This window comes from Parasteatoda tepidariorum, chromosome 1 (assembly GCF_043381705.1).
Source record: "Parasteatoda tepidariorum isolate YZ-2023 chromosome 1, CAS_Ptep_4.0, whole genome shotgun sequence".
Lineage (NCBI taxonomy): Eukaryota > Metazoa > Arthropoda > Arachnida > Araneae > Theridiidae > Parasteatoda > Parasteatoda tepidariorum.
Genome location: NC_092204.1, coordinates 21450403 through 21476468, shown reverse-complemented (window position 1 = coordinate 21476468; position 26066 = coordinate 21450403). Strand labels below are relative to the sequence as shown.

The window sequence follows — 26066 nt, the reverse complement described above, 5'->3', positions numbered from 1 at the left end:
AAAATTAGGTGTAATAATAAAATAATAGTGTGTGTTTTGGCAAATATACAAATACATTTAACACGAACGCGGTATAGGTAGAGAAATCGCACCCACATTTCACCTGTTACTAAGTTAAACAAGTTTGCTTAATTCAGTTTAATACCGTTCATAAAAGTTCAACGCTCTGAGAAAAGAACTAGTGGACAGAAGGAACGAAGAACGTATTTCAATAATTGACATACAAACTGTAATAAGTAAATATCAAGTAGCTTTAAAGACCAGTGTGGCAGGATCAACGATTTAAATCATATGTTGAATACGTTTCTTTTTCTTTCTTTTTTTGGGGGGAACAGAAATATTTTTTTGTTTGAATGCTTTAACATGCCTTTTCATTCTTTATTTTGTATTTATTTATTTTTTATCGATGGAGATACTCTGAACCAAGAAGTGCCAACATTGTATGTTATTGCTGTTATTTCAGGCTCTGAAAACGCATGATTGACTGCAAAAAAAAAAAAAAAAAAAAAAAAAAAAAAAAAAAAAAAAAAAAAGCAAGGCACTTTCAGGATTTTTTTTTCTTCTTAACTTGCCATCTCCTTAGCAAGACAATTTTTTTTCAACGTCACTCTTGAAAAATCTTTAAGAAAACATTTATTAAACTATTCAAAGAAAAAACTTATGTCACTTCCAACTGTAACGAAAAAAAAATTGCGCACAACAAGCAAAGTTTTATTTTCACTAGATTGGTTCATAAGATATCAATAAAATTGATTAGCAATATTTTCTTCAATAAATTATTGAATTAATAATTGTTTTAATACCATGCCATGGAATTTATGCAGAGTTAAACATGTAATGATTTCGCAATGCAAAATAAAATATTAATTTTAAAGTGGCACTCGATAAAAAAAAAATTCGTTTTATAAGTATTTTTATTTTACATTATAACCTTTGTTGAACAGCCTACCCAATTTTGGGTTTACGACTACCGATGTTCAACTCTGTAGCCTTGTAATTTTGAACTCAATCCAGAAGACAAGGGAACTCCTGGATCAAGAACTGGGAGAAATTTGTCTTCCTGGAGCACTTTTTGGTGGAACTAACCCGCATTTGCGTTACAAGGAGAGGAAAACCACGGTTAGCCTGATGGTAAGGGGACTCTAACTCATGATCCGTCTACAACTGGGGACATTTTAGGTCAGGACTGTGGTCGATGCAAGCCGGATGCGGAATTCGTATCGACCAGCCATCGCTGGGATTCAAACCCGGTTTATCTCCTTGGATGCCATCACGTCTGCTTTATAAGTATTTACACATCCCATCCTCTAGAACAGCTGTTCCCAAATGATGTTCAGTGGGGTCCCATAAAAGAGTTAAAGGGGTTCCGCCAGTTAGAACTCTAAATAACAAATGATGATAATTTTACCTCTCATTACATTTAGATTCTATCTATAATTCATAATTTATTTAATCTTTGAGTGTCCTTTATGAAATTAATCTTAGTAAAATGCCAATAAAATAGAAATGGTATTTTTTAAAATAAAATATAAATTTAACAACATACTGAACTGAACACATAATGAAAAAGAACAAGCATTTATAAAACATTGCATTAGTATTTCCTATCACGCTTTTCAAATCAAAATAAAGTAACTAAATTCTGTAATAAAAGAAATATGTTTCCTTAATAACCATTTTGAACTCTTATTTCTCATAGCAGTTCCCTTAGTTTTCATTTTGAAATGAACCCAAATTCGGAGTTTATTTTATTTATTTCCTGCTTATTTAATTTTATTCAAATTCATAAGTAGGCTAAAAATTTAAGCACACTCTCTAAAAATTTAGCTATCGGATATAAAACCTAAATCTTCATTCCTCAAAATAAATATTTTAAAAATAAAGTAGTATTTTATAGGTTAATGCACTCACAGTCGTTATAATAAATTTTTAATTAGAAAGTCGGATTTCCGGCGATAGAAGGTTGATTATTTAGGGTTCCGTGGCGGAAAAAAATTGAAAACCGCTGCTCTAGAAATCTCCACTTTCCCCTGGAGGTTTTCAACGCCTACTGAGGAGGTATGAGATGACTCTCAGGTTGGGAGCCTGTGATTTAAATAAAATTATTAAAAAAAAAACTTTAATCACTCGATAATTTTTTGTTTATTGGAATAAAACAAAATTATGAACTCACTTTTGTGCAAATCGATTTGAGAAAAAGAGCAGTTATATTCATAAGAGGAGGGATGAGGAATTGGAAATAATCGTAGTGATGCTTCCTACCAAACATCCTTAATATAATTTAACATCTAACATAAATTAACATCTAACATAAATATAAAAATAATCCGAAGGAACATTTCAAAAGATTCTGTTTTTAATCGATTAAATGCTCTAAAGTCTCTATCTTTCCATCAAATTTCGGAGAAGTAACTCTTGAAGAATCCTTTAAAAATGAATTTGTAACGCTTATGAGAGTAATGAACAGCAACAAAATCAAATTCTTATAATATGGTAGACTCAAAGAAAAAAAATCAAACGATGGAACTTACTAAAATATTTATTGAATAGAAATAAATAGCTAAGCGGACCAGCTGCCCTATAAATATTATGTATGTATGTTTGCGGGTATTTTGTACTCATTTTTTTCAGCAAAATAAACAAATTAAAATTTCCATTTATTATGTAAGAAAGTACCACCTACACCAGTCTTACTTTTTACTTTAATGTTGACTTATACAGAAATAATCTAATTTAAAGGATTTAAAGACTAAACTAACGTAAAATATGTTATTTTGTAAAAAACAAAATTTACGTTTTGACTTCAAAGGGAGTTTATAAAATTCCGTTCCAATTTTCACTTTTCCCGAATTTAACTTTGATTTCAAATTAAACATTTTTCCAAGAATAATTTCTTTTCGAACTTTTTGTTAATCTTTTATTTATTAATTTGCTATGCGGTCTTGCGTAGGCGTCGTTCATACCTTTCATCGTCCTTTTCAGGAAAAATTTTCATAAATCATCATTCCCTTTTAATAGCTCGCTCATGTAACGTTTGAAAAATCCCTTTCGTTTGACGAAAAGCTATTTTGGAGCCAGAATTATTATTATTTTTTTTGAAGTACCACCTTTCATTTATTTAAAAGAATTGAATATTTAAATATAAATTGAATCGATATTTTATGAGCTTGATGCACAATTTTTAAAACAGTCCCTTAAATATAATACTTGACATTAATGGGTTAAAAACACATAACATTACTTTTGACCGATAGTAAAACAATCTTTAAATGCTATAAAAGTATCTTTGTTAGGATATTTATAATTGCAAATTGTATTATTTTAAAAATTGATTTTCTTTTTTATTAAAAGGAAAACTAAATTCATGAAACAGTATCAGGCACCATTTATTTTTTTTACTCGAAATCCGCTCCACTTGAATAAAGAGAGATTTGTTAATGGAACCAAAAGTATAAAAACACTAAACATTTCGATCCAATTATTATGAAATCAAAATTTAAATAAAATAAAAACTGATTTGATTGTTTAAATGGCGTCATTTTTTTTTAAATAGAGAGGTCATTTTGTTTTATGCTTTAGCATGTTCCTTCATTTTTTTCCCTATTGGCGGAGACACTCTGAGCCAGGTAGTGCCAAACATTGCTGTTATTTCAAGCTTTGAAAAGGCTCGATTGACTGTAAAAATAAGGCACATTCAGGATATTTACGCAATCAATTATTTTTAAAGCTTTTGTAACATTTTTAAAGCTAAAATGCTCTTTAGTTCTCGTGACATAAACTATAATTTAGGGGCTTATAAATTCACACAAAAAAAAATGCATATCTAATATTCAACGAATTATTCTTTTAACAAAGCAATATTTAAAAAAAATATATTTTAAAAAATTTAAAAATGAAAGCATGTATTAAGATTTTGCGCAGATATATCGTATTTCTTTTAGTATCTATTCAGGACTTGAAGGTAGAGTTTTGTAATGACTGAAGGACGAAAAAAAAATTTAAATTTGTTTAAATATTTCTAAATTTGTATGTAATTCATATTTCAGTTGATGTAATAATAGTTCTTCTAGAAATCTATTTTACATTTTTCTTGTCCTCTGAAGTTTTGTAAAACATTTAAAATTGTTTGACTTTTTCATATAAAAGATTTTTGACTGGATTTGTAAAGCAACTTTTCAGCTAAATTCACATTTAATATTTATGAGCTGTTTATTATAGAAAAAAATATATAATAAACGTTTTAAAGAGTTGAAAATTTAACAAACGAATTGCGGGTCAGGTTATATCAATCTTTTACATTCTAGACAAAATAAGAAGAATGACAAATTCAATTTAATCGTTTTTCAAACTAATTTAAATATTTGGTCGTAAAAAAAAAAAAACTTTAGCGTGAAAATTCCAAAGGATAAATTTGAGTTTTAAAGTTCGATTTTTCAATAGCTTTTTATTTTAATTAAAACACGTCCAAAAATGTAGTAAAAGAATAATTTTTTTACTTCAATTACTTATTAATAACTTATAAAAAATAAAAGATGCAAATTTTAGGCTAGAACACATTTCAAGCGGGTGTAAGGCTGTTTTTCGAAAGCTCAATCATAATACGAAATGATGCTTTTTTGCAAATAATATGCTATTTTTAAAACTGCCGTAAGTTTGCAGCTGTTACTCATTATTGTTAGGTCAAGTTTAGCCTATCTAAATCCAGCGCTGTCTACACTTATTTTGAAAATGGCGCTAAACGTCAATATGGAGAAAAGTAACAGTTTTGTGAAAATGAAAAGCTTTTTGCTTTAACTCTTCAATATTTAATAAGTTTCTCCAATGCTGCATTACTTGGGCTCATAAAAATTTGCAAAAATTGAGAATAGGCAGTGATTTTGATAATTTTCATCTAAATGGAAAAATGTCGCCAAATTGGCGATTTTTAAAAAAAAGTTTAATAAATTTTGAAATATTTAAGTTATTTGTCTGTTCTAAAGCCCAGATATTTCTTCACGGCAAGATTATATATATAGTTTAAAAATCATCGCATTGGTTCAAGTGTAAGGCATTTAAACTATTACTTTTTTATTTTCCTTAGAGCTTCGAAAAACAGCGTTAACCAATACCTCCTAGAAGAGAGAAACCCTCAGCGCGGGTTACCATAAACAAGAAATTTGATCACTCAGTAGTTCAAACGATATCTGATAGTAGCTATCTTTCTTATTTTAACTCCACTGAACAGTTTATGTTCGTTCGTCAGACTTCTAAATTGATCCATGATGAGGCCTTCTCTCTTCTAGGAGGTGTTTGTTTAACTTAGTAGCTAATGAAGCGAGCATTGTTTTCAAAGCACACTAAATAAAATTGCATATCACTCTTCGGGGGATAGGGAGCATCAGCGAACAGGGGGTTGAACCCACTAGTATTTTATAATTTCCTTATAACGATCACGACTAATTCATCTGCAGTAGTAGATTGTCGTTGTAACGGACCTTTACTGCAATTCTAGATAAACGACATCCTAACCTGTATTTATTTAGAATTATTTCAAGACAGTTTGCTTAAGACTCAGTCGGAAATAAATAGAGGAAACATATTTGGATAACGTGACATCATCAGAAGTTAGTGAAAATAGCGTGAAACTGAGGATATCGATGTACCTTTACTTATCAGAAACAAAAGTAGAAAGAGAAACACATTTGTTCCATTACAGTAATGACAGGTCGGAGGAAAATAAAAAGAATTTTCTTTTGATAAGAAGGCAACACATTTTCTCAATCAGAAACCTTATTTGGAAAGGGTAAACATAATTTCTTCTTTTGTTTGACAAAGCAGTATTAAAATGGCATTCCAGCAGAGAAGTGAACACAAAAGAAACTTAACACTCTATCAGGGTGCGTAGCCAAATTATTCATTCAACAAAAATAAGCACCTTTTAGCACTTTTCAAAAATTCAAAAAATATTTTTAAGCACTTTAAGAAAATATTGTAATTAGGTAGGATTGGAAAGTGTTTGACAATCGGCGGTTTTATCTTGTTTCAACCGTCATGTCAGAAAAAAAAAAAAAAAAAAAAAAAAAAAAAAAAAANAAAAAAAAAAAACTTTTGGCATTGTTTTTGACAATTGTCAAAAATTATGAAATTTTGAATCCTGCAAAATGAATGGCGTTTTCATACGCTACGGAATGACAATACGCCGAAATAGATTGGGGTTGAATTAATTGTGAAAACGTTGAATAGAAAGATGTGAACTGTGTCTTTTTGCATAATTCAAAGCAAAATTCAACATAGTAAAGGAAAAATATCATTTTGGAAAAGGGAAAATTAAGCACTATTTAAAAACACCCAATGAAGAAAGCACCTTTAAGGGCTTTTAAAAAACGAAAATAAGCACCTTTAAGCACTTTTTAAAAATGCTACGCACCCTGTCTATGAAACACTTATTTAGAAGCCTAATTATAGCTGGACTGGTTTTCTAGTTTTATTTTATTAGCTTATTTGTTTTTAGGGGAAAAATCGGTGGATGGTACTGTGACAGAGCCTTTGGCCTCTTATGTATCATTACGGCTTGCATAAGGCAAAATTAGAAAATTTTGTTACTGGTTGTAGCATAAACACTTCTTCAAAAATTAAAGAGTTTTACGCGATTAAAAAATAACTGTTGATAATAGTGATATAAAGTATTTACTTAGAAGCATTTCTCAAAATATGATAAATATTACAAATTTCATTTCTAAGATGGAGAATAATTTCAAGAAACAATCGCGGAATAAAGTAATTTTCAGAAAATAAAATATTCAGAACAATTACATATTTATTAAAAAAAATGTAAAAAATAATAACAAAATACAAATAATGAAGGCAATCATAAATCATCTCATAAGATAATAATTAATCATAGTTAATGATTAAATTTTGAAATGATTTATGATTAATTATTAGCTTTCTTCAAAAATTTCATAAGGAAATTTTTCAACAATTTTAAGATAAACTTTATGTAAATGAATATAATACTTGCAAAATAAGCGACGATATGTAAACTCAATTTTTAGAAGTTACACGCAACATTTTATTCGTAACCTTTTCATGCAAATCCAGAAAAAAAGGTTTTTTTAAAAATTTTTTAGAATTATTTAATTTATTTTTAGAATTACCGAAATATGGACATACGTAGAAAGTGTTACGGATAATTAAGTTACAGAAATAATATTTAATACAATTGTACATAAGTTTAACCTTATAATATTTAAAAAAAGAAGAAAAGAGTTTTTAAAAAAGATATTTATAAATTTATAACGCAATAATATAAAATACTTTTACAATGGTTTATACGTTTTCTAGAATAATTTTCAAACGTATTTTGCAATAAATAATAAACTCAAATAATGATAAGCACTTATTTAGATTGTAAAAAATTTTGTAGCAAATTACGATTGAAGATATGCCGAAAACACGTAATAAAATTATAAACTGCTTCTATATCGATAAAAAAAAATTAAACAAAATCAGTTATACGCCCGCCTGAAACGAATAATAAATACAATTCGCAACGAATAATAAATAAAAATAACTTAATATATTAACTTACATTGTCAAATATTTCGTAGTAAATTACGATTGAAGATGCGATATCGAAAACAATTATTAAAATGACGAATTACTTTCATGAATAAAACATTTACAAAATTTTTTAAACAATACTATTTTAAAAATTATTGGACAACTGAAACAAAATTTGCAACCAATTATAAATAAGTATGATTGCATATCAACTTATGCATTCATCTATTTCGTAGCAAATTACGATTGAAGACATGTCGAAAACAAATTTTGAAATAAAAAATTATGCTAAATAAACCATTGACTAATTTTTTAAAGAATACTATTTTAACAGTTATTCGTTTGCCTGAAACAAAATTTGCAACCAATTATAAATATGTATCATTGCATATCAACTTATGCATTCATCTATTTCGTAGATAAATTATGATTGAAGACACGTCGAAAACAAATTTTGAAATGAAAAATTATTCTAAACGAAACATCGATTTTTTTAAACGTAACTATTTTAACAGTTATTCGTTTGCCTGAAGCAAAATTTGCAACGAATTATAAATAAATATCATTACATATTAATTTATACATTCAAATATTCCATCGCAAATTACAATTGAATAAATATTAAAAACACATTTTGAAATTAAAAATAATTATTCTAAATTATCAATAATTATACATAGTTAAAAATAATTATACATATTAATTATTCTAAACAAAACATTAATTTTTTAAAGAATACTATTTTATCAGTTATTCGTTTGCCTGAAACAAAATTTGCAACCAATTATAAATCGACATCATTACATATTAATTTATACATTCAAATATTCCGTAACAAATTACGATAAAAGACATGCCGAAAGCAAATAGTGAAATGAAAAATTATTCTAATGAAAAACATTGATAATTTTATAAACAACACCATTTTAACAAGCATTAGTTTTCCTAAAACAAAATTTGCAACGAATTATAAATATGTATCATTACATATTCATTTATTCATTCAAATATTCCGTAGCAAATTACGATTGAAAACATTCCGAAAGCAAAGTGAAATGAAAAAATTACTCTTCCATAAAACTTTAATAAAAAATAAAAGTGTTTTAAACTAATTACCATTTTATAAATATTCGTTTACCTTAAAAAAATTGCAATTAATAATAAATAAGTAACATTACTTGTTAATTTGCACTATTAAATAGTTCGTAGCAAATTAAAATTAACGATTACGTCCAAAACAAATATTGCTATGAAAAATTACTTTTCTGTATAAAACTTTGATAATTTTTTTTCTTCTCTGCAACAAAAAGCTATTTTATCAGTATGCCTGTGCCTCAAACAAAATTTGCTACAAATATCATTACATATTACAAACAAACAATTATTGCAAACATTTCGTATCAAATTTCGACTGAAGACATGTCTAAAACAAACAGTAAGATGATCGATTGCTTTTCTGTACATAAAAAACATTCTTTAAAGAAGTATATTTTATTCCAACCACCTGCCCTTGTGTTAAGGAGAAGGGAAAAATTCTTACCGTTCTGCTCTTCGTATCCCCAAGCAGCCATCGCAGAGAGTGATGCGGGACTCCTTATTCGATGCAAGGTGACCCAACAACTGATTCACTCCTCCTCTTCTAGCTCCTCACTTCCACGATCCCACAGCATCCCTTCCGGAAGGGGAGCAGTGCGCACGCGCCAACCATCAACGTTTATTATGATCTTGAGAAGTTGAGGAGGGCATTTCGATACAGGTAAGAGATGGACACGGATTTTTTTGACTTTTATATTTCCTTCGCGTTTTCTGCGATTCTCCTTACTTTCCCTTAGCTCTTTCTCTCGAAAGAAATATTTTTACGTTATTAAATTTCTTAGTTGAAGTTTTAATAGATTATTTATTTCTGTCATAAAAATAATTCAATAAAAGGTGTCATGAAAATAATTCAACCAAAAGAGAGAGCGACAAATATTTATTTTATTACAGCCATTTTTTTTATAGTTACACATACATATGCTGCAAGCTCGTTTTAAAAAAAAAAAAAAAAAAAAAAANAGACTCCGTCTCAAAAAAAAAAAAAAAAAAAAAAGGTTTAAAAGCCCAAGTCAAGTTGAAGAAAAGATATCACAATTTAGGTAGCGCAAAGATGAATCCAGAATAACTGTGCAGGATTCGAACAGGCTACCCCTACTCTACAGAGCATTTGGCGGAATGGTGACATCACTGCTTAAGAAAACCTCTTCGATTGTACGCTTTTGTTAAATTGAAGAACAAACAGCACAAATTATAGAAAGATCATAAAGATACATCCAAGATTACAATGGGAATCGAACCTTACACCTCAGACATTTCAACTTCAGAACAATTGTAAAAAATCTTGTATCAACGGGTAATCTTGTATCTCGCGTTATTTTATTTCTAATGCCAGTCTGAGATCCGTTCTAGGAAAAATGGAGAGGCTAGATCAGTGTTTCCCAACCTTTTTTGTACCATGCCCCACCCAAGCCTTTATAAAATTCTTATGCCCCCTATGCAACATATACATAATTTTTAATATTAAAAAATCGAATTGTTCACTTAAAAAACTTAAGAAATTGTTAGCGAAACAAAGTAAGTAAATTTTCAGAACATATAATGTAAAACTAAAATTCAAATTCGAAATAATTTTAAATAAAGATTTTTCTATAATAATTTAATATTTTTATTTAGTGAGATTTTTGCCCTTGATGCTTGCTGCACGTAGATTTTATCTTATGTTCCAATTTGGTTAGCTTCAGTCTCAAGTCTCCCCGTTGTGTTATATCCAGACAGTTTCTTTTTTTTTTTACCAATAAAATCATTTATAGCACTAAATCCACATTCAGCTAAATATGAAGATGGAATCGGTAACAATAGTTTTCTTGCACATTTGATTGAATTTACGTATTTGTTTTCTGTTTCCTCACGAATCCATGCCATCACTCCTTTCATATTAAAGTTTTAACTGACTTATCATTTTGCATTTCTACAAGTTCTTCTTGATATGTTTGATATATCAGACAAATCCACTAACATGGACTGCAACATCCATGTTGGAAAATAAATTTGTTTTAAATCAGAATATCTTTCTGTTAAATCAGCCGATAGAATTTTCAGATGATAGACAATAACAAGTAAAGCGGTATCATTTACTTCACATTTTTGGAGCCAATGAAACTGTTCAAAGTTTTTGTTGTTAATATATTTCTGACATAACTCAATAAGGGTAATGAAGCCAAATATCTTCGCTTTTGCATCAACAAGAGTTTTATTTGTTCCTTGAAGTTTCTTATTTAATATATTCAGTTTTTCAAAGATATTGGCTAAATAACTCACAAATGCTTTACCATCGACTGTAAACAGATACTTCATTTCAGGTTTGTCGCTTAAAAAATCCCTAAGTCACATAATATTTATTGACCGCAATTATTTAAGAATTTGCTTTTTTCTTTCGATTTTGTCACCGAAATCTCGCATTGCATTTAAATGGCCCAGAGCAAAAGGTTAAAACTCATGTCGAGTCCATTTTTGAATTGCCCTCCTTCACAATCAATTTACCCCACTGTGGGGCGAGCGCCCCACGTTGGGAAACACTGGGCTAGATTATAATTAAATTTATTTACCATAGATGACAGAACTATTCAGCATTTTTCTCGAGTAAGCCACGTTGTGTATTTTGATGATTAGCTATTTGATATAGTAATTTAATTTACTCATTATTAATTGATATATTGATTTAATTTGATTTCAATTTTTCGAACTTCAAAATCAACCTGTAATCAAATTGTTTAAACTTTGTTTGAACAGTCCTTTTTTTTTAATAACTTTCGCACCAATGCTCCCTAGTCATCCCCCACAACTGAAATCGCAAAAAAAAAAAAAAAAAAAAAAAAAAAAAAAAAAAAAAAAAAAAAAAAAANAAAAAAAAAAACTTACACTATACATTTTTTTGAAAAAAAAAAACTAGTACTTAAAGAGGTTAAAATTCTATAAACAGGAATTGAAAAAAAAATCTAATTCTTTCAAAATGCTTTAGTAATAACAGTATTTAATGCCAAAATCCATGACCATTTTCTTAAACGGGCATTTCGAGCTTAGATGTCTACTTTTTCAAAAGCGCAGTTCAAGCTATGTCCATATATTTAAACACACATATGTTATAATGTATGTTCATTGTCTTAAACGCGCAATTTGAGCTGTGCCGAAAATGAAAAGTACACCGAACAAAAATGCACTTAAAAGCGGATGTTTATTTATTCCAGATAACTTTACACAAACAATAAATAAAAGGGTTCGTTTATTTCATGATTTCAAGGCAATGAAACGTCACAGACATCAGTTCAATTACTCATCAGCAATTACTTAAAATTGTTTACTATATTAGATAAAGCAAGAACACAAATAAAAGATTTCAACTGAGTATTGGTAATAAATAGTGATTTTAGAACTTGTATGAAGAAAACAATGAACGGTACTGAAAATATAAGATAATGTAGTAATATTTATGAAGTAATAATAATGTAGATTAGTATTGCTTGGATTTATTTAATGTAGCGTACAACATGATTTCTTACTTTTAAAATAAAATAATGTGTTAAAAACGAAAAAAAATTAATTAATTAAAAATAACATGATATTAACACATTTTAAAATAAATATCTAAAAATAATTAAGAATTAAACAATATTATTACCAATCAAAAACTTCACCACGATATATATTTGAATTTAAAGGATTTTTCAAACTTAAAAAAAAAGGATATTAAAAAAGGTCTAAGATTTGAGGTTAAGGGAACGACAAAAAATCGAAGCCACATAAATATGGAAAAATGAAGTTTCAAAAAATTAAAAGAAACATTAAGTTTCTTTCTTAAAAAAATATTAATGAAAATAATTAGCGAAAAACAGCTTTATAAGTTAAAAAAGTAAATTAAAAAAAACAGTACAAAATTTAAAAAGAGAAATGAATTATAAATAAATAGAAATAAATCCCAAAAAGCAAGTAAATTGATTTCAGTTAACTGGAAGACCCCTCCCTTTATTTATTTAAACATTTACCATGTCATTACTATGTATGGGGTAAATTGATTGCTACATTACTATGTAACAATCAATTTACCCCTGCCCCCTTCTTTAGGTAAATAGAAATCTCTCTCCCCAAAGTACTTAAATAATCTTTTTTGCCTTTTATTCACTAATTTTTAGTACTAAGCTCTAAACACCTAAAAAGTTAATTAATATACACTGCAAAAAACAGTTTAATAGAAAATAACTAAATAACGCTTTTTGGCGAGCAATACATAAAAAACGGGGCAAACTTATGTACCGCCGAAATCATCGACAGACACGTGGCCTCTATTTCTCAGCAATCTTTGGGTGATTTAGTTAATAACTGGTTTAATTAATAAATGATTTAATTAACAACTAGCAGCACCCGTTATCGACAGATATACGGATGGCAAACTGTCCCTGAGGTCGGTGTCATTGAAGTGCATCAAACAGTGACGTCAGAACACAAGTAAACAACAAGAGGGTATTAGATATATCAAAATCAAGAGTTCTTTAACAACTCCAAACGTTTCCTTACTGCTCCCAGCTTGTTCAGTTGTAGGACGCGAGGGGCCACCAACAGCGTGTTGACTTGGCGAATGAATTTTAATATTAGATGTGATCACGATAACGACTGGCCTCTTCACATATTATGGACGAGCGAAGTTCATTTTACCCTAATTGGCAAAGTCAACAACAAAAATTGCTTGCACTAGGCAGATACGAATCCGCATGCTGTGTTATCACTATCCTTACATAACGTCAGTCACTGTGCGGTGCGGCATTTCATGCATAATTGTTCTCGGTCCGTACTTCTTTGAGAGACGCCAATGGGATTTGTAACATGCTCTGTGGCAAGTTCACGGTGTGTAGTCACATTGCAAAATTACGTGATGGCAGAATTGCTGCAACGAAATGCACTAAATGCCATTGTTTGAATATACAAGATGGAACACCACACCTTGACATATTGCGACGATAGCTCGCAAAGATCTTGGAACAGCATTTTGACAATCGTGTCATCTCATGCCATTTTCCATTTCCGAGGCAACCGTGATCCCCCCAAACTCACTCCTATGGATTTCTGGTTCTGGGAATATCTCGAATCAAGAGTGTACAAGTGCAATTCACAAACTTTGTCAAAATTGAAAGATTAAACGAGAGAAGCAAACATCCCTCAAGCTATGTTACGCTCGTCTTAATTGCACACAGTCTAATCTCTCCGTGCAATGTCTAATTGCCAGTGATGGTACCCATGTAAGAAACTTGTGATTGAAAAGAATTTTTCCTTTTTGTTCGATCTGTATTGTCATCAGTGATTGTTGTCATACCACTCTCATATTCAAATTATCTTCGCGCACCACGATTGTGTGCTTTTTGGCCAAACGCATTACTGCTTTTTATGGGTCGTTCATAGAGCTCCCGTTTTGTCCTTCCAAAGGTTATAGCATGCTCTGAAAATTTTGCGACTAAAAAAAATTCGAAAATTCTATTCGAAAATTTCGAAATTCTGCACCTATAACTGTAGCCGTGAGCATCACTTTACTACCATTCTCAGAATTTCGAGATCATACCTCGGAATATTTATATCTAAAATTTCATCTTGATCTGTTCAACGCACAGGCCGCTCGGTAAGTAGGCCAAGTTTTTTTTTTTTTTTTTACTACCCTGCATGCTATTTTTCTAACTGTTGTGAGTTCTTAACAGTTTTTCATGGCTGTTTAAAAAGATTGCGGGAGAAACTTTTCGTGTCAAATTCTGTTTTACCTCTATTGATATTTTAAAATTTAAGATATAGAAGATAGTGAGTTTGGTTAAACCTAAAGTAAACCATAAAGTTTAAAATCCTGAAAAAATATCAAAATGCAAACAAATTATTGCAAGATTACTTCTCCAACCTCGTAATCCTGAGTAATCTTGCCATTAGTTACATTTAAATTTGGGTATTTCGTTCGAAAACATTTTTTTCAGCGTTTGGAACTTCTTAGTTTATTCCAGGTTGACCTGAATTTACTTTTTCAATACTTAAAATTTCAAATTTGTACTTATGTAGGGGTAATGAATTTGCCAAGAAGGTTTTCGTCCGTGATATAGCGACCTCTTAAGTTCTGTCCACCTCAAGAATGCTTCCCTAAGTTAAGTTTGAAAACAGCACACAAAAAGTTAAAATGAAGAAAAACCACAGTTTTGTAAAAAGGGTTCACGATTATTATTTGAGAAGTTATTCCATCGTTGCACTGCCTAGGTTCATAAGAATTTGCCAAAATTACGTTCCAATAATTGATTTTAATGATTTTCATATCTTGTCTAAATGGCGAATTGTAAAAAAAGTTTAATATTCTTTAAAATATTTAAGTTTTTTGTCCGTTTCAAAGTTCAGATAATTTTTTACGGAGAGATAGCATAGATAGTTAATTATTATGGCTTTGTGTTTCGAATTAAGGATACTTAAATTGTGGCAATTTTATTTTTATATGTGAAAAAACTCTCAATAACTTTCATCTAGAGGTAATCTCTTAAAATGAATTTTAAAAAAAAGTTTAATGATTTTCTTTAATATTTAAAATATTTTTCCGTTTTATAGGGTAATCAATTCTCTTCAATAGCATAATGAGAGTATAAAATTACTCAGTATATGACTCACCTGGGCGAAAAAGATTCGAAAAACATCCCTAAAATAAATAAACCATCAGCTAATTTGTTCCAAAGCAAACGGCAGCATTGTAAATATTAGGTCTGCATTTCCTCGAATTAAGTGACACATCCATGAATCCTAACCTCGCCATGAATAAATATCAAACAATGTTTATTTATCGTTAGGTTGTTTACACAGGATATAACGTTACAGTAAATTAGCAAATCTTTTGATTCTGAAAAAAAAAAAAAAAAAAAAAAAAAAAAAAAAAAAAAAAACGTAGAGCAAAATTGAAAGCAATCATTTGCAGCATAATAAATACAAATGATTTATTATGCTACAGCTATGTTGAAGCTGACTCGCATAGCTTCAACATAGCTTCTATTTGAAGCTATGTTGATTTAATTTCTTTGCGTTCGCAAAAAATTGTTAAAAAATGTGAAAAAAATATATTTAAAATGATTTAATATTTCGTAAGCTTTGACTACAGATCAATTTGAAGGGTAAATTTCATCAATTTTAAGAATTAATCGGTCACATTATTGCAATGCAAGTTGTAACTGAAAATTTACATCGACTTTTCTCAAATGAAGTTGTGATAACCAGTTCTCATTAGTAACAAGCGGAATCAATTTTACGCGTTGCAACTGACATTTTATATATTCGTAGTCTTTCTCAAATGAAGTTATGATAACCAGTTGCCACTAGTAAGAAGCTGAATCAATTTTATGTGTCATTCGGTCACTGTACTGTTTTACGTGTTGCAACTAAAATTTTATATTCGTGTCTTTCTCAAATGAAGTTGTGATAACCAGTTATCGCTAGCAAGAAGCGGAATCAATTCTATGTGGCATTGGATTACTGTTTTACGAGTTGAACGGTTTTTAACTGATATTTGATATTCGTGTCTTCCTAAACTGAAGTTGTGATAACCGGTTATCGCTAGCAAGAAGCAGAATCAATTCTATACGTCATTGGATTGCTGTTTAACGAGTTGAACGATTTTTAACTGACATTTGATTTTCGTGTCTTCCTAAACTGAAGTTGGGATAACGCTAGCAAGAAGCGGAATCAATTCTATGCGCCATTGGATTACTATTTTACGAGTTGAAGGATTTTTAACTGACATTTGATTTTCGTGTCTTCCTAAACTGAAGTAGGGATAACGCTAGCAAGAAGAGGAATCAATTCTATGCGTCATTGGATTACTATTTTACGAGTTGAACGGTTTTTAACTGATATTTGATATTCGTGTCTTCCTAAACTGAAGTTGTGATAACCGGTTATCGCTAGCAAGAAGCAGAATCAATTCTATGCGTCATTGGATTGCTGTTTAACGAGTTGAACGATTTTTAACTGACATTTGATTTTCGTGTCTTCCTAAACTGAAGTTGGGATAACGCTAGCAAGAAGCGGAATCAATTCTATGCGCCATTGGATTACTGTTTTACGAGTTGAAGGATTTTTAACTGACATTTGATTTTCGTGTCTTCCTAAACTGAAGTTGGGATAACGCTAGCAAGAAGAGGAATCAATTCTATGCGTCATTGGATTACTATTTTACGAGTTGAACGGTTTTTAACTGATATTTGATATTCGTGTCTTCCTAAACTGAAGTTGTGATAACCGGTTATCGCTAGCAAGAAGCAGAATCAATTCTATGCGTCATTGGATTGCTGTTNGCAATGTCTAATTGCCAGTGATGGTACCCATGTAAGAAACTTGTGATTGAAAAGAATTTTTCCTTTTTGTTCGATCTGTATTGTCATCAGTGATTGTTGTCATACCACTCTCATATTCAAATTATCTTCGTGCACCACGATTGTGTGCTTTTTGGCCAAACGCATTGCTGCTTTTTATGGGTCGTTCATAGAGCTCCCGTTTTTTGTCCCTTTGAAAATTTTGCGACTAAAAAAAAAATTCGAAAATTCTATTTAAAAATTTCGAATTTCTGCACCTAAAACTGAAGCCGTAAGCATCACTTTACTGCCATTCACAGAATTTCGAGCTCATACCTCTGAATATTTATATCTAAAATTTCATCTTGATCTGTTCAACGCAAAGGCCGCTCAGTAAGTAGGCCATTTTTTTTTAAATGACTACCCTGCATGCTATTTTTCTAACTGTTGTGAGTTTTTAACAGTTAATCATGGCTGTTTAAAAAGACCGCGGGAGAAACTTTTCGTGTCAAATTCTGTTTTACCTTTATTGGTATTTTAAAATTTAAGGTATAGAAGATTTTATTTTATTTCATTTTATAATCGTCGTTGAACAGCCGACCCAATTTAACGGGCTTACGACTACTAATGCTCAACTCCGTAGCCTTGTAAGTTTGAACCCAATCCGAAAGACAAGGGAACTCCTGGATCGAGTATTGGGAGAAATTTGCCTTCGTGGAGGACTTTTCGGTGGAGCTAACCCACATTTGCGTTACATGGAGGGGGCCACGAGAACCTCCCACGGTTAGTCTGACGGCAAGGGGACTCGAACCCATGATCCGTATACCACTGAGGATATTTCACGTCAGCGATGTGGCCAGTGCAAGCCGGATGCGGAGTTCGTATCGACTGGGATTCGAACCCGGTTCGACACATTGGAAGGCGAACGCTCTATCTCCTGAGCCATCGCGGCTCAGGTATAGAAGATAGTGAGGTCGGTTAAACCTACAGTAAACCATAAAGCTTAAAATCCTGAAAAAAATATCAAAATGCAAACAAATTATTGCTCCAACTGCGTAATTCTAAGTAATCTTGCCATAAGTTGCTTACATTTGGATATTTTGAAAACATTTTTTCAGCGTTTAGAACTTCTTAGTTTACTCCAGAAGCCCGTATTCAGCAGGTTATCGACCGTGATATAGTGTTCTCTTAAGTTCTGTTCATCTCAAGAATGCTTCTCTAAGTTAATTTTGAAAACAGCGCAAAAAGTTAAAATGAATAAAAACCACAGTTTTGAAAAAAGGGTTTACGATTATTACTTGAAAAGTTATTCCGTCGCTGCATTGCCTAGGTTCATAAAAATTTGCAAAAATTAAGTTCTATTAATTGATTTTAATAATTTTTATATCTCGTCTAGATGGCGAATTTTAAAAAAGTTAAATATTCTTTAAAATATTTAAGTTTTTTGTCCGTTTCAAAGTTCAGATAATTCTTTACGGAAAGATGGCATGGATAGTTTATAATTATTGAAGCTTTGCTTCGAATTATAAGAATACTTAAATTGTGGCAATTTTATTTTTATAAGTGAAAAAACTCTCAATAACTTTCATCTAGAGGTAATCTCTTAAAACTAATAAAAAAAAAATTAAATGATTTTTTTTTTTAGTATTTAAAATGTTTTTCCGTTTTATAGGATAATCAATTCTCCTCAATAGCATAATAAGAGCATAAAATTACTCAGTATATGACTCTCCTGGGCGAAAAAGATTCGAAAAACATCCCTAAAATAAATAAATCATCAGCTAATTTGTTCCAAAGCAAACGGCAGCATTGTAAATATTAGGTCTGCATTTCCTCAATTTAAGTGACAAATCCATGAATCCTAACCTCGCCATGAATAAATATCAAACAATGTTTATTTATCGTTAGGTTGTTTACACAGGATATTACGTTTCAGTAAATTGACAAAACTTTAGATTCTGGAAATGCTTAGAACAAAATTAAAAGCAATCATGCATAGCATAATAAATAAGCATTTGTAGAAATGTTTATTTAATTTCTTTGCGTCCACAAGAACTGGTTAAAATAAAAGTGAAAAAAATATAATTAAACTTATTTAATTTTTCGCACTACAGATCAATTTAAAGCGTCATTCGGTCACATTACTGCTATGCGTGTAGTAGCTGAAAATTTATATTCGGATCTTTCTTAGCTGAGGTTGTGATAACCATTTGCCACTTGTTACAAGCGAAATCAATTTTTTGCGTCATTCCGTCACTATACTGTTTTACTGTCGTAACAGACATTCTACATTCGTGTCCGTCTCAAATAAAGTTCTGATAACCAGTTGTCGTAGTAACAAGCGTAATCAATTTTATGTGTCATTCGATCACTGTACTGTTTTATGCGTTGTAACTGACATTTTATATTCGTGTCTTTCTCAAATGAAGTTGTCATAACCAGTTGCCACTAGTAGCAAGCGGAATCAATTTTATGTGTCATTCGGTCACAGTACTGTTTTACGCGTTGTAACTGACATTTTATATTCGTGTCCTTCTCAAATGAAGTTTAACCAGTTGCCACTAGTAACAAGTGGAATCAATTTTATGTGTCATTCGGTCACAGTAGGGGAGAGTGGGGTCAATTGTAACATTTTTTGCTTAACTATTTTTAACTAACAAAAAATCCAATATATTATTAGTATTAATTGACAGACGAGTAAAGTAGACTATCCTCTACTAGAAAAAAAAATAAATACCTTATTTTAAATGTTATTATATTAGTTATTAACAATTTTTGACAGTCGTGCACTTGTTACAATTGTCCCCACTTACGGGGTCAATTGTAACAGTTCATAAATTCAACTAAAACATAGTTAATTATACATATTATCATAGTTGTGATATATTTTTTTATTGATCAAAATAGTAGTGATATTTTAGGAGTAAAAATAATAATGAGCAGAGACCTAAAGGGTTAAACTTTTAACTTTAAGGGGTTAAAAATTTTAATTTATGCTGTGAAAGGTGACAAATAAAATAATGCACATGCAACATAATATAAATGATATAGGAAACTATTGGTGGTTCTTAAAGAGTTAAGTAATGGTTTGTAAACATAAGATTATTTATTTTCAGCTGTTACAGTCGTCCCTTTACTTATTGTTACAATCGTCCCCAAGTCGCCATTTCAGCTTCATTTGTTAAAAACAATGCTTGTTAATTAACAAAACTAATCTTTTTTTTCTTAAAATGTTAATTAAGGTGTCCGCTTACATATTCGGTTAATAATTTTTATTTGTTTAAACAAAATTACTATGTTACAATATAATATTCTAACACCAAAAAAAGTACTTACGTAGCGTGAAAATATCTTTTGTGATATAACTCTTTCAAAAGTACATAAAAATGGTTGCCAGCAGGGGTGTACATGTAGATTTATTAAATACACCTAGTGCGCCACGTAGGAACCGAATCTAGAACCCGACACTCGAAATATTTGCTCTGTTACAATCGTACCCTGTTACAATTGACCCCACTCTCCCCTACTGTTTTACGCGTTGTAACTGACATTTTATATTCGTGTCCTTCTCAAATGAAGTTGTCATAACCAGTTGCCACTAGTAGCAAGCGGAATCAATTTTATGTGTCATTCGGTCACAGTACTGTTTTACGCGTTGTAACTGACATTTTATATTCGTGTCCTTCTCAAATGAAGTTGTCATAACCAGTTGCCACTAGTAGCAAGCGGAATCAATTTTATGTGTCATTCGGTCACAGTACTGTTTTACGCGTTGTAACTGACATTTTATATTCGTGTCTTTCTCAAATGAAGTTGTGATAACCAGCTGTCATTAGTAACATGCGGAATCAATTTTATGTGTCATTCGGTCGCTATACTGTTTTACGCGTTGCAACTGACATTTGATAATCGTGTCTTTCTCAAATAAAGTTGTGATAACTAGTTGTCATTAGTAACAAGCGGAATCAACGTTATGCGTCACTTAACTGTTTTGCGTGTTGTAAGAACGGATTTTAATTGACATTTTATATCTTTCTCAACTTAAGTTCTGATAACCAATTATCTGTAGTATGCGGAATCAATTTTAAGCGTCATTCGGATTTAACTATTATAAGAGCAATAAGAATGAGGTTAAACTAAATGTTCTAATTCGCGCCATTCTTAACTAATGTTGTAATAACCAGTGAGTTTCCGAGTGAGTTAAACGGTTTTTAACTGACATTTGATATTTGTGTCTTCCTCAACTGAAGTTGTGATAACCAGTTATCACTAGTAAGAACTACGTGTGTTCGTAGATACTTTATATATTCACTAATAATTACGTGCAAAAAGTGCTTTCGGCTATTAATGATAAATTGGAAACGTAGATGGTTTAACGGTGAAACTTTTTTTGTCAATCCGACCATTGTAATAAAATACAAAAGTACTCTATCAAAGGTTATTATAAATTTTAATCAATTAATTATCGCTTTCTTAGAACAAGAAAGTTTGAAATAAGTTTTTAGGTGGCAAAAGCTAAAAATGAAATTTTCGTTGTATAATTGACAAGCGTAAAGAAAGCTCATTGTTGAATAGTGAGTACACGATGGGAAATGAAGGCAAAAGAGGCATGGGGCGGCTGATCTAAATACTTATGCGCCCCACCCCGCTCTGTATATTCATTGAAGGGCGTCAGCTGTCTTTGACAAGTGCCTAACAGGGCGTCAACTACCTCTTCAAGTTTTCGTTCTTTTTTTCTCCCTTCTATTCTTCCTATCAACCATATCGTTCAATAATGATAGAAAAGTTAATTTTGAAAATATCGATACTGAATTGATGATTAGTTTTCAAAAGATATGAGAAAGTTGAAGTACGTAAGCAAGTGTATACTTGCCTACTTTTTATGATAAAAAAAGAAAAAGGCTATTTGAAAACCGGGAAAATTTGCGTAAGAGCAAGAAGATAGTTTTGAATACTGTTTTATGCACTCCTATTATCACAACCGCTCATTTATCAAAATATTACTACTTATTTCGGCGACAACTAAAAAATAACTATAGTTGAGTGCTAACTATTTTTCCCAACTTTAAATATATACCGAAATTCCATAGCAATATTTGAATATTACCCTTTGAATCATGCAAAATGCTTCATCTAATTCCATTATGAAATATACATTTGAAGAACGTAAAAGATTGTTAGAAATAACTAAGAACCAAAGACAGAAATGTTTTAAGAACCTGGAAAACAAGAAAGTAAGTAAGGATCAAAACGTTTGAAAAATCTGAAAGTCTGTTCAAAATAATTTTAAAAAAAAGAAGAAAAAAAAAAGAACGAAAATTTAAAGAACTTGAAAAGTCTAAAGGATATAATTAAGAAACAAAAACGTAATACTTAAATTCCTGTAGGTCATAATTAAGAAGAGGAACATTTAAAAAAAATGAAAATTTAAAAAAAAAAATGAAAATCGATAAAAATTGAAAAAATAAATAATGAGAGCACAAAACAGAACATATGAAGAACCTGTAAGTTCGCAGGAAATAGCTAAATAGTATTAAAAATGGATAGTATCAATATAGTATCAAAAAAAGAAAAATGTAAGTCCATAAGAACCAAAACCGAAAAGCAGCATTTTTTAAGGTCCTTAAAAATAACTTAAGGATTTTAGGAACAAACTTAAACTTTAAAAAATATAGATATATGAATTCAAACAATGGTGAAAGATCAGAGGCTTATTTTAAATTTAAGATACAGTCTGTTGGGAAAATATGATTGACAAAGAATTTCATTTTCAAACAACTCAAAAGAATAAAATAGGGTTCCCGTTTGTAAAAGCGCCGTAAAAGTGATTTTTCTGTTCTGGAATAGAGATTGCGGAGAAAGTGAGCTTACGGATTCGACACATAATGATTCTCGCGATGAATGAAAGCATCAATAAAGAAAATCGATCAAGACAAAACCTTAGGAGAATTCAAGATGCCTGACTAAATCGGAGACGGTAAGAATATCGTTACCTTTGTAAAGGTAAAATAAATCCTTGCTAAAGAAGTAATGCCATATTTAACATTGATAAAATCAGAGATAGCACATTTTTGACTTGTATCAGTTATTTTATTTTACTTTATATTCGTTACCACTAAAAAAGGTTTCTAAGAACCTTGATTCATTAATAAATTTTTTTTAAATAACCGTTGTTGAACAGCCAACCCAATTTTTCGGTTTACGTCTTCTAATGTTCAACTCCGTAGCTACATAATTTTGAACGCAATGCAGAAGACAAGGGAACTCCTGCATCCAATATTGGGAGAAATTTGCCTTCGTGGGGGACTTTTTGATGGAACTAGCCAGCAATTGTATTATATGGAGAGGAAAGCTACGGAAGCACCCCATGGTTAACCTGACGGCAAAGGGACTCTAACCCATGATCCGTCTATCACTGAGGATATTATTTGACAGTATTGTGGTCGGTGAGAGACGGGTGCGGAATTCGAATCAACTAGCTATCGCCGGGATTCGAACCCGGCTACCTCAATGGAAGGCTAGCGCTCTACCCCCTGAGCTATCACGGCTATATATCAGTTATTGACGGTTTTAACCATAGATAAAACAAGATTATCCATAAAATAAAATGCTTGAAATTCAATGACAAGCATAACAAAATAATATAGGCACTATAGATTTCATAGTATCACTTAAAAAATTCTTTAAAAAAAAAATAAAACATCAAAAGTAAAATATAAATATAATGTGGATTTTTTCGCTTTCATATATTAATTTAATGTTTTTATACTATAAAAAATAAACTTCACATGCATGATGATTAGGATTTTAGATTTTTGAGGTTTAAACCATGTTTTAACGCTTATAATGTAAAAAACTAATTTTTGTCATCAAAAACCCAACCCTTGACGAAATATTGAATATCGCGGATAAGAAGTTAATCCTCTAATTGAAAAAAAATATTTAAATAAATTTTTTACATAATGTTATGGATATGAAGCAAGAAATTAATCTGTTTAATTTTAAAGGATTTCAGAAATGACTCAAAAATGATATCAAACCCAAAACTAAACAGTCAATATTTTACTTTAAAAATGGGAAATTGAGTGCAATGAATATCTCGTTGCACCAATTATAATTCCGTACGCGTGTGATTAGCTCTTTACAAAGGCAGAAAATAAACAAAGGGAGATGACAAAACTTTAAACGAAGTATTTTCGAATTTTTTATTATTCCTTTTAATGGGATACCTGAAAGTGATGTAGTGTAGGCTTCTCGTTCCTGATTGGTTGTTGAAACGTGGTATTTGTTTACGTTAGCAACTGCTCTTTCCATTCTATTTAGAGTTAGTTAAGTTGCTTATATGCATTGATCAAAATCAAATTGTCATTTTTTAGCTATTTTCTACTGTGGTTTTAAATAAAGAACATTCCTTTTTAGTGACCAACTATAGTCTGAAAGCATATTTGCATTCCATTTTTCCTTTATAACGATTTTCTAATTTTGAAATAGCTTGGTGGAATCATTCCCCGTGTTTATCGCTCACAGCGCCGAGATTTTCAGAAACAAAGTCCAAATGTGGATTCAGAAAATGAATTTTTGGAGGCATACTACAGTGAAACCTCTGTGTAGCGACCACCTCTATTTACGACCACTTTTCGGAGGCATGGAACTTTTTCCAGAGACTTAAAACCTCTCCTAGCGACCGGGCAAACATCTGCACCAAATTCGGAAAAGGTCAAATAAGGAAACAAGAAAAAAACAAAAAAAATTAACAACACAAACAAGTACACCGATGAGCGAAAACATTATGACCACCCTGCCAATAACATGTAGCACCACCTTTAGCCCTCAAACTGCTAGAACCCGCCGTGGCATTGATTTCACAAGGTGTTGATAGGTAGTCTGAGGTATCTGGTACCAAGCGCTCACCAACTGGTCCTGCAATTCAATCACATTGCGAGGGGGTAGCGTGGCAGCACGAATTTGGTTTTTCAAGTAGGACCACAAATGCTCTATTGGATTAAGGTCAGGTGAATTTGGGGGCCAAGACATGACTTGAAAGTCACCGGAATGTTCCTCGACGATTCTACCCTTATGACATGGTGCATTATCCTGTTGGTAAACATCATCCCCCGCAGGAAAAACTGTTGCCATGAATGGGTGAACCTGGTCTGCAACTATGTTCAAGTAGCTTTCAGATTTTTCTGTGAGGATTATGGGTCCTAATGTGCTCCATGAAAACATTGTTCCTGGGCGAGGAACTATGAAAACCTGGGCAAGTCCATTGTTATAGATGAAGGGTGGTCATAATGTAATGGCTCTTCGGTGTAGATNAGATGAAATAAATTATCACAGTGCATTATCCTGTTGGTAAACACCATCCCCTGCAGGAAAAACTGTTGCTATGAATGGGTGAACCTGGTCTCAGGGGTGATGGTGAGCCCAAGTCAAAATTCCGGAAAATTTCTTGAGTTAGAAAAAAGAAAAAAAAACAAAAAAAAAACAACAAAAAAAAACAGCTTAAATTGAAAAGTTAGAAAAAAATTTAAACAAGGTTTTTTTCCCTTTTCCTCATTATTTCTTAGTTTACCTAAAATATATTTAAAATTTTACACATACCTATATCATTTACACATACCTATGATGACCTGGAGAAGTAATTAAAATTTACAAATATGTCTTTCTTTCTTGAGTTTATTTACTGATAAAAAATGAATATCAATCATGAATAAAAGCTTATAAAGTATCTCTCTGGCTCTCCCTTACAAACAAATAAAATAAACTGTGTTTTTAAGTTCCCCCTTTGAAAATTTGATTTCCGGAAACTTTTGTGATTAAGGATTTATTGAAACGTCTGGACCTTCGATCTCTAGAAACTTCTGGATCACTGTTGGCGAAAATTCCGGAAATCCCGATTTCCGGATCCCGGAGCACTATCAGCCCTGCTGGTCTGCAACTATGTTCAAGTAGCTTACAGACGTCAGGGATTGTTCAATGAAGATTATGGGTCCTAATGTGCCCCATGAAAACATTGTTCCTGGGCGAGAAACTATGAAAACCTGGGCAAGCCCATTGTTATAGATGGAGGGTGGTCATAATGTAATGGCTCTTCGGTGTATATTAAAATGTATTCAAAATATTTGCGTGAGGCTCTTAATCAGA

General features: G+C 31.1%; 1 protein-coding gene across 2 annotated transcripts in view; it reads right to left on the bottom strand.

Annotated features, from left to right (window-relative positions):
* The window catches only part of LOC107445815 (carbonic anhydrase 1), a 75596-nt gene that overhangs the window by 35339 nt on the left and 14191 nt on the right, over positions 1–26066 (bottom strand). Inside the window, exon 1 of one of the 2 annotated variants that reach the window (XM_016060301.3) lies at positions 9083–9380. The exons of the other annotated variant lie outside the window; for it this stretch is intronic. Within the exon in view, the coding sequence (XP_015915787.2) occupies positions 9083–9113 (31 nt within the window). The 5' untranslated portion in view covers positions 9114–9380. Of the gene's footprint in view, positions 1–9082; positions 9381–26066 lie in introns of those variants that run through there. 2 annotated transcript variants of the gene reach the window in all.